Below are 13,763 nucleotides of genomic sequence, written 5' to 3'. Positions count from 1 at the left end.
TATATCTGCCCACATAGAACTATAAGGTGTGCTGGATTTACCTTTCCACCCCCTGGCTGATGCTTCAAGTTTTCAGTAGAACCAATCTTAGACTTGATATTCTTCAGATCTGGCATGGGGACGGGAGCTGTCTGCAAACGGCTCTTGGCAGATGAAGGGGATTTTGGCGGGGTGCGAACCACTGCCACTTTCTTGGGCTCCCTGTTTGGTGGAGTTGGCAGGGAGGGTGTGCGGGAGCGACTGCCAGGGGTTCCTGGAGAGCCAGGGCTGCTGTAGCCACTTCTATCTCCAGACTTTACAGGTTCACCTACAATTTGAGATCAAAGTACAATACGTAAGCCAGTATTATTAGTTGTTGATTCAAAAGAACCTTTCCTACTGTTCAATGTACATGAGAAAATCCATATCCACCACACATCACAGTGTGCCTCTACTGAGCCATTTCTCACCCATCAAAAACAACAGTTGACAAAAGGACTCATCATCCAACTACGTATTAGTGCAATGCTTTGTGCGCAGTGATCCCATTATGCCACTGCAAGAGGCCACCATTAATTTGCATATTTTAGCTGCTGCACAGTAATTAATAGAGTTTGCATAATTTCAGTGAACCTGGAACCAACCCTAGCATGCATGTTGTTCTTATTTAACAATATAATTATGACATCCCCTTCATGGATCACTGCCTTGTTGTGGCGAAGGGGCTTGCGTAACTCAGTGAAGCCATAAGCTATGCCGTGCAGGGCCACTCAAGATGGACAGGTCATGGCAGACAGTTCTGACAAAATGTGGTCCACTGGAGAAGGAAATGGCAACCCACTCCAGTATTCTTGCCAAGAAAACCCCATGGAACGTATCACAAGGATAAAAGATATGACGCCGGAAGATGAGCCCCTCAGGTCGGAAGGTGTCCTATATACTACTGGGGAAGAGCAGAGGGAATTTCCAAGTAGCACCAGAAAGAGTGAAGCAGCTGGGCCAAAGCCAAAAGGACACTCAGCTGTGGATGTGTCTGGTGGTGAAAAGAAAATCCGATGCTGTAAAGAACAATATTGTTTAGGAACCTGGAATGTAAGATCAATGAATCAAAGTAAGCTGGAGGTGGTCAAACATGAGATGGCAAGACTGAACATCGACATCTTGGGAATCAGCGAACTAAAATGGTCAGGCATGGGCGAATTTAATTCAGGTGACCATCATATCTACTACTGTGGGCAAGAATCCCTTAGAAGAAATGGAGTAGCACTCATAGTCAACAAAAGGGTGGGAAAAGCAGTACTGGGGTACAATCTTAAAAACGACAGAATGATCTCAGTACGAATCCAAGGCAAACCATTCAACATCACAGTAATTCAAGTCTATGCCCCAACCACTGAGGCCGAAGAAGCTGAGGTTGATCGGTTCTATGAAGACCTACAACACCTTCTAGAACTAACACCAAAAAAAGATGTCCTCTTCATCATAGGGGATTGGAATGCTAAAGTAGGAAGTCAAGAAATCACCGGGATAACAGGCAGGCATGGCCTTGGTGTACAAAATGAAGCAGGACAAAAGCTAATAGAGTTAGAGAACACGCTGATCATAGCAAACACTCTTTTCCAACAGCACAAGAGACGACTCTACACATGGACGTCACCAGATGGTCAATATTGAAATCAGATTGATTATGTCCTTTGCAGCCAAAGATGGAGAAGCTCTATACAGTCAGTCAAAACAAGACCTGGAGCTGACTGTGGCTCAGATCATGAGCTGCTTCTTGCAAAATTTCGGCTTAAATTGAAGAACGTCGGGAAAACCACTAAACCATTCAGGTATGACCTAAATCATATCCCTTATGAATATACAGTGGAGGTGAGGAATAGATTTCAGGGATTAGACCTGATAGACAGAGTGCCTGAGGAACTATGGACGGAGGTCCGTAACATTGTTCAGGAGGCAGCAACTCAATCCATCCCAAAGAAAAAGAAGTGCAAGAAAGCCAAGTGGCTGTCTGATGAGGCTTTACAAGTAGCTGATGAAAGAAGGGAAGCGAAAAGCAAGGGAGAGAGAGGAAGATATATCCAACTGAATGCAGAGTTCCAGAGAATAGCAAGGAGAGACAAGAAGGCCTTCTTAAATGAACAATGCAAAGAAATCGAGGAAAACAACAGAATGGGAAAGACTAGAGATCTCTTCAAAACAATTGGAGATCTCAAGGGAATGTTTTGTGCAAAGACGGGCATGATAAAGGCCAAAGAAGGCAGGGTCCTAACAGAAGCAGATGAGATTAAGAAGAGGTGGAAAGAATACACAGAAGAACTATACAGGAAACATCTGAATGTCCCTGTTAGCCATGATAGTGCGGTCACTGAACTCGAGCCAGACATCCTAGAGAGTGAAGTCAAATGGGTCTTAGGAAGCATTAGTAACAACAAAGCTAGCGGAGATGACAGTATTCCAGCTGAGCTATTTAAAATCCTAAAAGATGATGCTGTTAAAGTGCTGCATTCAATATGCCAACAAATTTGTCATTTGACTGTTTCCACTACAGTGGCAGACCGAGTACCCCCTTGCTTGTTCAGGTACCAGAGCACAGCAGTGTTGTGCATGAGTACCTTATGCTTGTGCATAAGCTGAGTCTCAAAAGACTGTAGGGCCTTCTTGACAGCCAACAATTCCAAGGCACTTATATGTAGAGATTTCTCGCTGCCCTGCCATATGCCTTTAGTCTATAGAGAATCGCAATGGGCTCCCCACTTGAGATGGGACGCATCAGTCACCAGAACGCATGAAGCTGTTGGGGGCAAGAAGGGCATGCCCTGAACCAGATTGCTTGGCTGCATCCACCACACTAAACTGTTTGCAACTATCCCTGGAATTGTCAGTTGTACTAGATGGACATTGGTGACTGAATGACTTTAGGAACCAACTTTGAAGACACCGCATTTGGAGCCTCACGCAAGCGTCCACATACACTACCGACACCATCAATCCACATAGGCGCTGTACGCTGAACACTGTTGCTGTACAATTCCAAAAGAGTTTTGTGGCCAAGTCGACCAGGATATTCAACCTGTCGGGTGGTAAATAAGCCCTCGCCATCGTAGAGTCCAGAATTACACTGATGAACAGTATCCTTTGAGTGGGTTCTAGACGAGACTTCTGCTTGTTGATTATGAAGACCAATAAGTTCAGAAGGTCCTGATCATCTGTACAGCTTAGGAAAGAAGACTTTGGGATGATGCCACAATTAGCCAGTTGTCTAGATATGGATACACCTTGATTCCTTGAGCGCAGAGGCATGCACAAACGATAGCCACGCACTTCGTAAAAACTCGAGATGCCATGGGCAAGCTGAAAGGGAGCATTGTGAACTGGAACATCCCTTTTGGCATGGCCAAACCGAAAGGGAGCATTGTGAACTGGAACATGTCCCTTCCTATAATAAAACGGAGGTACTTTTGGTAGTCATCCCTGATGGCAATGTGGAAATATGCATCTTTGAGATCCACTGCTGTGAACCAAGTGCTTTGATTGAGAAGAGGCATAACAGTGGCGAACGTGGTCATGCGAAACTGCCTTGTGCGGATGAACTGATGGAGATTTCTGACATCCAAAATACGTTGTAGTCCCCCAACCCTCTTCGGCACCGTGAAGTAACAGGAAAAAAAGCTGTCTATTATCCTGTATGGAAAAACTGTTTGAATGGCGCCCTTTCCAAGAAGAGTATTTGTGTCATCATGCAATACTGTCGAAGGCACCGTCACCTTCATAGTAATGAGGAGAGGGAGGACTTCAATTCTATCTGATATCCAAATTGGATGATGTTGAGGACCCACGTATCTGAAGTTATAGCCATCCAAACTGGTAGAAAGAGAGGAAGGAGGGAAACAAAGATTGGGAGAAACTGGTATGGAACCAAGTCAAAGTCTCTGTTGGGAAGAGTTTAGAGCAAGATTGGCGAAAACAACTCGGCTGTTGCTTTCTTTGTGAGTGCTGGGAAAACCTGGGCGTTGAAACTTGATATTGACGGTGTTGATAGAATGGTTGATGTTTAAACCATTTCCTTTGTCAATACCGTGTATGCTGGTATTGTTAGGACATCCCCATCTTCTTGGCTGTATACTTTGCCTTTTGTATAGCATCCATCACCTCATCAGTTCTTGCGTTGAAGAGACTCTCCCCATCAAAAGGGAGATCCTCGATACGGGATCTCACTTCCCAAGTTAAGCCAGCTGATCTAAGCAAAGCATGTCGCTGAAGAGCTATTCCACTGACCATCGCCTTTGCATTACAATACACTTGGTGACGCGTGGTGTTAATTTGTTGGCGCAATAGTTTTAGTGCCTCAGACTGAAAAATTCTTGCTAGCTCACATTGATCATCTGAAAGGTAATCACAATGTGACCCAATTTTTTCCCACAAGAAAAGTTGGTATCAAGACATCATGGCTTGATAGCTGGCCACTCTAAGTCCCAGGGCAGCAGAAGAATAGATTCTCCTGCCCAACAAATCCAAACAGCACCCTTCCTAATCAGCTGGTGAAGCATGTATCTTCTGCGATTTTCCTGGCAATGAGTCTACAATAATTGAATTAGGGCAGAGATGAGTGAACAAGAAACCCACATCCTTCTCCTGCACTTTGTATAGGGATTACAGTCTCTTCGATATAGGAGCCATGGATAAAGGAGCCTTCCATGATTCCTTAACTGTTTGGAGCAAAGCTGGCAGAAATGAAATAGATACTGGAGCTGAGGATTCAGTGTATATAACATCAAAAACCGGGTCCTGCAACTTCTCAGCAGGTTGTTGGGTTTTCATCCCCAATGACTGTGCCATTCTCAAAATTTGGTCAGCAAAATGGAAAAGATCTTCCAAAGGTGAAGCACCCTCATGCGTACTCACAATGTTGTCCAGTGAGGATATGGAAGGTGGAACTGAGGAAACTAAAGAGGAGCCTGACTGATAGTCCTCCACAGATTGCGGAGAAGTTACTTCTCCATGAGTTGCCGTCTCATCCTTTCCCTTTGGGAGAGACCGTGGAGAGGCTGGAGGAGGATGAAGTCTGCTGGCCAAAGTTGTAGACTTCAAACCAGCTGTTGGAAATCTATCCCCTGAAGATGATTGGCCCCTTAATGACGATGATCAGGGTGGGACTGGAGGCGGAGGCAAGAAGGGATCCTCCGCTAGCGGCTTCGACAGCGTTGCCTCTGGTGCCCAACTGTACTGAGAGGAAGCGGCCCCAAGAGAGCGAGTGAGCGCCGGGCAAAATTCTCTAGGATCCTGCCAGTCCTCATATTGATACTGCATACGTGGGGAGGGGGGGAGCCCAGTCATGGAATCTGTTCCAATCTTGAGCCGGGGAACAAGATCTGTAATATCTGTCCCTCTGGTAACGCTCATGATATGGCAACCCAGATATATCAGAGTGAAAGTAATCTGGTGAGACATCCCGAAAAAAACGTTTTTTCAGTGCCATCAATGACAAAATCTCTGGCTGCTGTGGTGAATCATGAATTACAGTTGGAGGCAACATATCTCTTATCTCCCCTTCTGATGTCGATGCCGTATGCATCTGCTCATGCAACGGTATCGAAGGAGCTCTCGGTACCGATGTCGATAATGATGAAACTCTTGGCATAGGAGAATCCAATAATGGTGGAGGCAGCAGAACCGGAGTCGGTTCAACAGTAATAGGCTCAGGAACCTGCTTTTCATGGAGTTCAGCTGTTTTCTTTTTCTTGACTTCAGGCAAAGTCTTAGGCGCTCTAGCCCTTTTTGAGTTTCTTTGCCATAGAAACGGCGAGAGAGCAGCCAGGAGTAGGCGGGTCCATCCAGCCCATGGCTAGAACTGGGGACTTAGAGCGTGGAGGCAATGAAGTTTTCTCCGACATCGTTCCAGACTGTGCGTTAGAGACCTTCGAAGCAGTGGAATCCACAGCTTCTAGCGCCTTCTTCTTTTGAGTGGTCTGACCAATGGCGCTTAGTTTGTTTTGTGTTCAAACAATGCTTACAGGTCTCCTCTACATGAGCTTCCTCCAGGCAAAGCAAACACAGGGAATGTCCGTCAGTGAGGGGAAGCTTGCTGCCACACAGAAGACATTTACGAAAAGGGGCCTTAACGGCCATACGCGCCTCTCGGCAATCTGAGATCGCAAAGAAAAAACAAGAAGAGTGACTAACTACTATCTAACTTATTTATTTATTTATGAATAAGAAAAAGAGAAGAAGAAAAAGACCTAACTACCTCAGCTAAATATCAATCTCAAAAAGACAAAGTTCCCAATGAAGCATCCTCTCAGAAAGGCAGTCAAAAGAGAACTGAGGAGACGGGCAGAAACCCGCTGGGACATGTACAGTGGACGGTGGGGGAGGGTTCCTGCCAAAAATGTTTTCCTCAGCTATAGAAGTTTCCCGGATGAGGCTCCGCGCAGGCACAGAGTCCATATGTGTGATGCACAGAGACCACGATGAAGAACTATTACTTCCCGTGGTCTGGACACTCTGCTTCTGTTAATGAAGCCCAAGACTGCATCAGCTTTCTTAGCAACTGCATCACACTACTGGCTCATATTCAGCTAGCGATCTACTAAGACACCTGCCAAGCCAGGTCTCCCCAATCCGACACTTTTGATTTTTGCGTACCTAAAAGCAAGACATTATATTTATCCCTGCTGAGCCTCATCTTGCTGGATTTGCCCCAGTATTCCAGCCTGTCTAGATCCTTTTGAATCTTGATCCTGTCTTCTGTGGTGTTGGGTATCCCTCCTAGCTTCGTGCCATCTGCAAATTCGATAAGTCACCCCTCTGCAGTGTCATCCGAGTCATTTATAAAAGTGTCGAATGCCACAGGGCCTAGGACAGAGCCCTGCTGCGCTCCACTAGAGGCCCCCCTCCAGGAGGATGCTGAGCCATTGAGCCACAGCTGCTCAATGAGCTGCAAATCCACCTAAGTGTGCTATTGTCCAACCTACATTTTACCATCTTGTCAACAAGGATATCAAATTCCTGGCAGTCAGAGCTTAAGCTAAAATATGCTGGTAGTTTGGCCTCTTTTGCCTTCAGCCCGACCCACCACTGGGATGTGGCGCTTGGATGCTTCTCCATGGAATTTGGCCCTTGGGCTTAAACAAGTTGTGCACCCCTGATACACTTCCTGCTCACTGCTGCTAGGTTACATACTGTTGTTATTGTATTGAAGAAATGACATACTGGATGCTGATTCACTGAGAGTGAAGCTGATATGATGGTGAATGACCTACTGCCCCATTTGACTAGCCATAGACCCACTAGAGCAGAGGTCCTAAAAGTGTGCCCCTCCCACCCTATCTGGTGGCCCCCAGACCCCCCAGCATCTGCTGCCGCCAAAAAAGGAAGGGGGGAGAGTAAAGTACTCTCTAGGAACAGGCTCTATGGTTCCCTGCCACAGAGCAGGAACCTTGTTCCCAGAGCACCCCAGGAAGCAGTGGCTGAGGTTCCTGCCTACTTCCTAAGATACACTTGGAATGAGGTTCCTGCTCTGTGGCAGGAAGCACAGAACCTATTCCTAGAGCATTTCTTCCCCTTTTCTGGTGGTCCTCTTGGGGTGGCTTGGGTGGAGCGGGGGCTTCAGTACCTTGATGGTGTTGCTGCAAGCCCAAGATCTGTTGCTGCTGGGGTGAGTGTGACAATGGTGTACATGTGTTTATATCTGAGGTCCCCGCCACCCCAGCAGACAGCCCACCCGGCCCTCGTGACCAAAAATGTTGTGCATCCCGGCACTAAAGGAATGCTACCCTCGCCACAAAGAGCCTGAACGTACTCAAAAATGTAGATTGTTGTGTTGACTGGATCAGGTCTGAGTAAAACAGCCTGGTACCAACTGAGGTTATGATGGGCCATTTGATCCATTTTATTGAGCCACAGAGCTGATCTCAGCAGAGGAGCTTAAGAAATAAAGGTATTCTTTTTTTCCTCCTTTCCATCAACCCCCTAGATAGATCTCTTCCTTCTCAGTCCCAACACCAAACAATTCTCCTGAGAAGAAACCTTCTAATCAAAAGCTGTAATTTTAACAGTCATTCATGCTTTAGTGACATCTAGATGAAACTACTGTAATGTATTCTATGTGAAGCTGCCTTTGAACAGTAGTCAGAAACACCAACTGGTTTAAAATGCAGCTGTAAGAATACTAACTGGAGCTTGGCAAATGAAGCAACCAACTAGCTAGTAATGTTTTTCCAGTTTCAATTTGAAGTGCTTGTTCTGACTTCTAAAGCCCTAAGCATCCTTGAGCCATGATATTTTATGACCTATCTCTTCCCAAATGGACCTACTCACACACACAATCTACACCTAAGGAGAAACACTGGTCAACCAAATTATTGCTGCCCTTGAGGCTGTATTATGTACATTTTATTTATTAAGGGTGCAATCCTATGCATGTTTAGACAAAAAAAAGTCCTACAACTTCCTTCATCATTTTTCACTTTTAAATGTTGTCCTTAAAAAAAACACATGTATATAGCATGCTGTATTTTACATCCTTTTTCTCATTTTTTCTACCTGTCTTTCCAACAGAAAAGGGGATGAAAAATATTTTAATATGTAAAATCATATTTTACATGCAAGGTGGGTGCTAATGGAAATAGCAGAGATTCACAGAGTTTAGGTCAGTGCCAGAACCCTGACTTGCGATTCTTTAGGAATGAAGATGGAACAGAATCCTGCCCCCCCTTTTTTTACCTCTTTCAGATTTTGCTGCTGTGGTAGGGGGTCGCCTCTGTTCCTTCTTGGCAGCTGGAAGAACAAAAATAATCTTTTAGTGAACCTATAAACATTTTGTGAGTTATCTGCTCTTAGCAAAACAGAAGCAACCATGTAACAGTGGAATAATTGCCACATAATGGAAATGCATGGCACTGTTCTAGAAGATCAAATACCCCAAATCACTATATTTGTTCTCATCTGTTGGGAAAGTCAGTTCACCAAGCTCCACTGGATGACAACACAATTACGGGAAGTTCACAACTACAATTACTTTATGCAGGTTCATTAAAAGTTCAGCTTATGATTTTGAGTGGGAAAGGGCAATGGGTGCTGCCAGCTGGACAGCTCCTAAAACTAACCATCAAAAGGAACATGCAACTATTCTGCCTTTCCCTCCTCAATTGATTTTTTTTTTTGTAAGAAAAAAGGCAGAAGAAGGGATGGGAAAACACAGGAGGGGTAGAAATAGGAAAGGGAAGGGGTACAAATTCCATGTTTGAAGCAGAGCGATGGCACAATAAAAGCCTTGTCTGGAAGTACTTCTCATGTTCTTTTATTGAAATTCCAGCCTTAAGGCCCTTGTCAGCTTCATTTTAGAGATGTTAAAGTGTGTCACCTTCAAGTCACTCTCCCTTCAGAATCACCTCAGTGTTTTCAGAGGGTCATTTTCCACAGGCAGTAAATGTGTTCCTGGTCACATCTACTGCCAAGAAGAATGCACTGAGGAAGGACTATTGTTGTTGTTGTTGTTATTATTCTATACCGCCCAATAGCCAAAGCTCTCTGGGCAGTTTACAGAGATTTAAAACCACAAAAAGACAGTATTGTAACATAGTTTAAAAAAAACCATTTATATACAACATAACACACACACACACGTATATATGTGTGCTTTTTATATGGTGTGTGTTTTTTATACACACACAAACACACACATTGTTAAAAATGTGTATATACACACACACACAGACATTTTTAACCATCAACCATAAGAAATCCTAGGACCTGTTAAAACCCTTATCCTATGCTATCAAATGCCTGAGAAAACAGGAAGGTCTTAACCTGGCACCAAAAAGATGACAGTGCTGGCGCCAGGCGGGCCTAACTGGGGGATTGTTCCACAATCAGGAGGCCACCACTGAGAAGGCCCTCTTCCTTGTTGCCACCCACTGAGCCTCACTCAGAAGAGGCCCTCAGATGATGATCATAGTGTACGGTTCACATGGGAAAGGCACTCCATCAGGTATTGTGGTCCCGAGCCATGGAAGGCTTCATAGGTCAAAACCAGCAACTTGAATCTGGCTCAGAAATCTACAGGCAGCCAGTGCAAGCTGGACAGAATCGGCGTTATATGTCCAGACTTACAGGTCCCCATTATCAATCTGGCCGCTGCATTTTGCACAAGCTGCAGCTTCTAAATTGTCTTCAAGGGCAGCCCTATGTAAAGCACAATGCAGTAATCTAACTTGGAGGTTACCAGAGCACAGACTACTGAAGGCAGGTTATCCCTGCCCATATAGGGGTATAGCCAGGCCACCAACTGAAGCTGGTAGAAGGCACTCTGTGCCACTGAGGCCACCTACGCCTCAAGTGACAAGACAACTCCAGGAGAACCCCCAAGCTACAAACCTGCTTGTGCAACCCCATCCAGACATGGCAAAATCATGACACCTTCATATTCATATGTGAAAGAGATCCCAATAAAACTAAAGAGTAGATTTTTTTTTTGCCTTCTGGAAATTTATCTGAGGCTCTATGTGGGACAGAATCAACACACAACAAACCTCTCCTCTTACCAAGGCTGGGTGGCGTCTTGGGAATGGTGGGAGTTTTGGCAGGGATCCGAGAAGCACTGGCTGGGCTCTTCTGGTTCTGTGCCACAGCAGGGCGTGGAGTGGCTATCTTTGTTGCACTTTTCATATCCGGACCCTGGTGATAGAATGGGGAAATGGCAGCATGTATTCCACTGCTCATACACTAAAAAAGGGAGAGCAAATTGCTAATAATGAGGGGATTCTCCTTTCTTTTACATATTTTCAATCTAATTCTCAGAAACCTAAGGAAAAAATTGACTCATGACTCCAATACTGGCCGCATGACTATACCATGTATTTATTACCTTGTATGAGGCTTTCCTTGTACAAAATGCTTTTTTCTTGTCTTCTCTCATTTATTTTTGTTAACTGTTCCCATTGTGAATCCCAGGGAAGTAAACCCAGCAATTTGTCCAGTCAGCCTATGGCTAGCTAAAATTTGAACAGGTCTGTTAGGCCCCAGTCCTGACACTATACCTTCTGTACCACAGTGTTGATATTGTACCAGTGAATACTATCGAGGAAAGGAGAAGAATGCAGCTCATGCTACTTTGCCCCTTGGCTCCCAAAGCACACACATTTTAGAGCAGAAATGCCTGGTCCTAATACTGTTACATAATCCTTTTACACCCATGGACTGAATGCACCCATTCTATGTTTCCTTTATATATCATGGAAATCTGACATCTAGCTAACGATAAAAATATGTGACTGTGGAATAAATCTTTCACCATTACATCAGCACAGCCCTCTATGGAGATTCATGGATGAATGTAATAATATGCAAACACATCTGCCATCTGGAAAAGCTGAGCAACGGGTCGAATGTATTATAAATCCACTGCCTATATAAAGTCTGTGTCACTATTATGTAGGCAATGCCAAGAAAATAAACATGAACACAAAACTAAGAATGAAGAAGGATTTAAGCATAGTAGATGAAGTTAAAGGAAGTTTATATTTGCTCCTTTCATTTCCTCTCTACATTGCAAAGTTGTGCAATAGCCATCGAGCCCTCTTCAAAACAGCCACTTCTCCACCTGAGCACATTACTGTATCAAGTGACAAGTTTTCTTGACTTCATTCAAAGTGAATTAGAGTTAACCAAACACAATTTAACTGCATTGTGGGGCTGTTCATCTAACCATTACAAGGAGTTATTATTCAAATCAGCTATAAAAAATCACTGGTCAATCCTAGGTTGGTCCCTTAAAATGGCAGAAAAAATTATAGGAGAGTGTGGTGGTACTAACTAGCCATAACCAAGTGAAACATATCCACATCTCCACCCACAGGAAACAGCAAGGTAAGTACAAACTATTTGGGAATAGACATAGCAACCCAATGACAGGAAGCTGATCGGGTAGGAGAGAAATAAATGCATCCCCGCCATTCCCCCCCGTCAACTTCTTTTTAACCATTTCCTTACCTTGCCTTTTTTTTCCTTTTGTTCCTGTGGTTGGTCGGGATGCGATAGAAGAGATGCATTTAGGGGCAGAAGCTGGTACTGAGAACTCAGCAGGGTTGGAGAGTTTTTTCAAAGGGATAGAACTAACAGAGGAGTTTTGTTTGGGGTTAACGGAGGATCTACTTTTGGGGATTTTGACAGCGGAAGGTATGGATGTCTTTAAAATATGTCAACAAAATACAATTAAGCCAAAGATCAACATGAGAAAGAAAAAAATTTAAAATAATCCAAAAAACTGAAAGAAGGTAGTGATTAAACTAAAGTAAGAAAAATCAATGGCCTTAAACATGCTAAAAAGTTAGAACATAACTGAAATCAGTTCTTTCTCCTACACTGCACTGACATAAGAAAGGTGTGTCAACGATTTATGCCAGGCATCTCAGCCTTAGAAGGATTAAGGACTGAAATCACAAGCCTTTGAAGAATGAATCAAATGAGCATTTGAAAGAAAATATGCTTCTAGATACCATATTTCTTATTTTCATGGTGTTGGCTGCCACCATGAGTTCATCATAAAGTAGAATTCTTGGAGAGATGACGACTGTTTCATTGTCCCTTTTATCTTGCAACAAAACCCAGAAAAATAACCAGAGACTTTTGTCATTTATTCTCGTACTCCCGCAAGACGTGCCAATGGCATGTATGGGTGTCTGAACTGGTTTCCATCTTTAAAAGTTTGCTCATTTCAGAAGTACAGCCTAAAGCTTATTTGCCAGCAATCCACTCCAATATTATCACTGTCATAGAAAGAAGGGTTCCTGAACTACTATGACTGATAAACAGGCTAGACTGCGGTTATCTTGACATCTCTATATATGGTCAGTAAACATCTGCCAAGTAGTTAATATGAAAGTTAGGTAGTAGAATGTAGTTAGTAACTGTAGAACCCCAGAAACACAGTCTGGGGAGGACGGGCCTTAGATACTTGGGCCAGTACAAGAGTGCTGCACTTCCAGTCATTGGGCTTGTCCTGGCAAGTCTGGGGTTCTGTCAAACCAACCCTTCTTTTCAAGCTTCTTGTAGGTGCCCTGATCCATTCTGTGACTTTCTTTATCATCTCTTTAGACAATACAATCCTTTCTCATGCATTCCTAATTTTATTGAGGCCAAGAACCCCTTGGAAAGTTCAAACCATAGGCAGAAAAAAAAGAGATTTGCTGATTTTGTACAGCATGAAGTAGGTGCAGCAGAGAGGCAGATGCTTTCATTAACAATGTCTTAAATTATGTATTTTGTTTAGATTTTTTCCCACCTCAAACATTAGGTCCTATGTAGGTTACGCTTCAAGGCATATCAATATACAGTAAAATCAAGCTAACATTAAACATAAATTAAAGCTTCACACATTTAAAAGCTTATCCCTCACCACCAGACGTCAGCCCACACAGAAATGCTTCCTAGAGGTACTTAAACTCGAATGAAACTCTATGCAAAAAGCTATCAAGTTCTGGAGCAGGAACGTCTTGTCCAGACCTAGTTCAGAGATAGAGAATAAAGGGTAGCATGCAACAGGGGCCATGTGCGACCTGGCCCTTTCCAAAACTACTGTTTTCAGTCATGTTGGGGCATGCGCCCGGAAACACCATATTGCAGCCACGCACGGACCAGGGCTGGCCACACGTGCACATCCCCTATTAGATACTACCCATTGTAGCCTCTTGGGTAAATAGGATAAACCAGTTGTTTAAAGGGAGTCTGGCTGAGATTGCACATTTTGAGCTTTGGGGAAAAGCACCGGGGGGGGGGGGGGAGAG

At 44.0% G+C, this 13,763-nt stretch overlaps 1 protein-coding gene across 1 annotated transcript in view; it reads right to left on the bottom strand.

The window, feature by feature from the left end:
* Positions 1-13,763, bottom strand: part of LOC146340908 (microtubule-associated protein tau-like) — a 160,333-nt gene that overhangs the window by 49,966 nt on the left and 96,604 nt on the right. Inside the window, exons 9-11 of the mRNA XM_084804475.1 lie at positions 10,524-10,656; positions 8,704-8,757; positions 42-307 (exon numbers count right to left, since the gene is read on the bottom strand). Coding sequence (XP_084660601.1) covers positions 42-307; positions 8,704-8,757; positions 10,524-10,656 — 453 coding nt within the window. The remainder of the gene's footprint in view (positions 1-41; positions 308-8,703; positions 8,758-10,523; positions 10,657-13,763) is intronic.

This window comes from Heloderma suspectum, chromosome 6, assembly GCF_057233095.1.
Source record: "Heloderma suspectum isolate Gila_16-S chromosome 6, 16-S_ref, whole genome shotgun sequence".
NCBI lineage: Eukaryota > Metazoa > Chordata > Lepidosauria > Squamata > Helodermatidae > Heloderma > Heloderma suspectum.
This window is presented reverse-complemented; position numbering and strand designations above follow the sequence as displayed.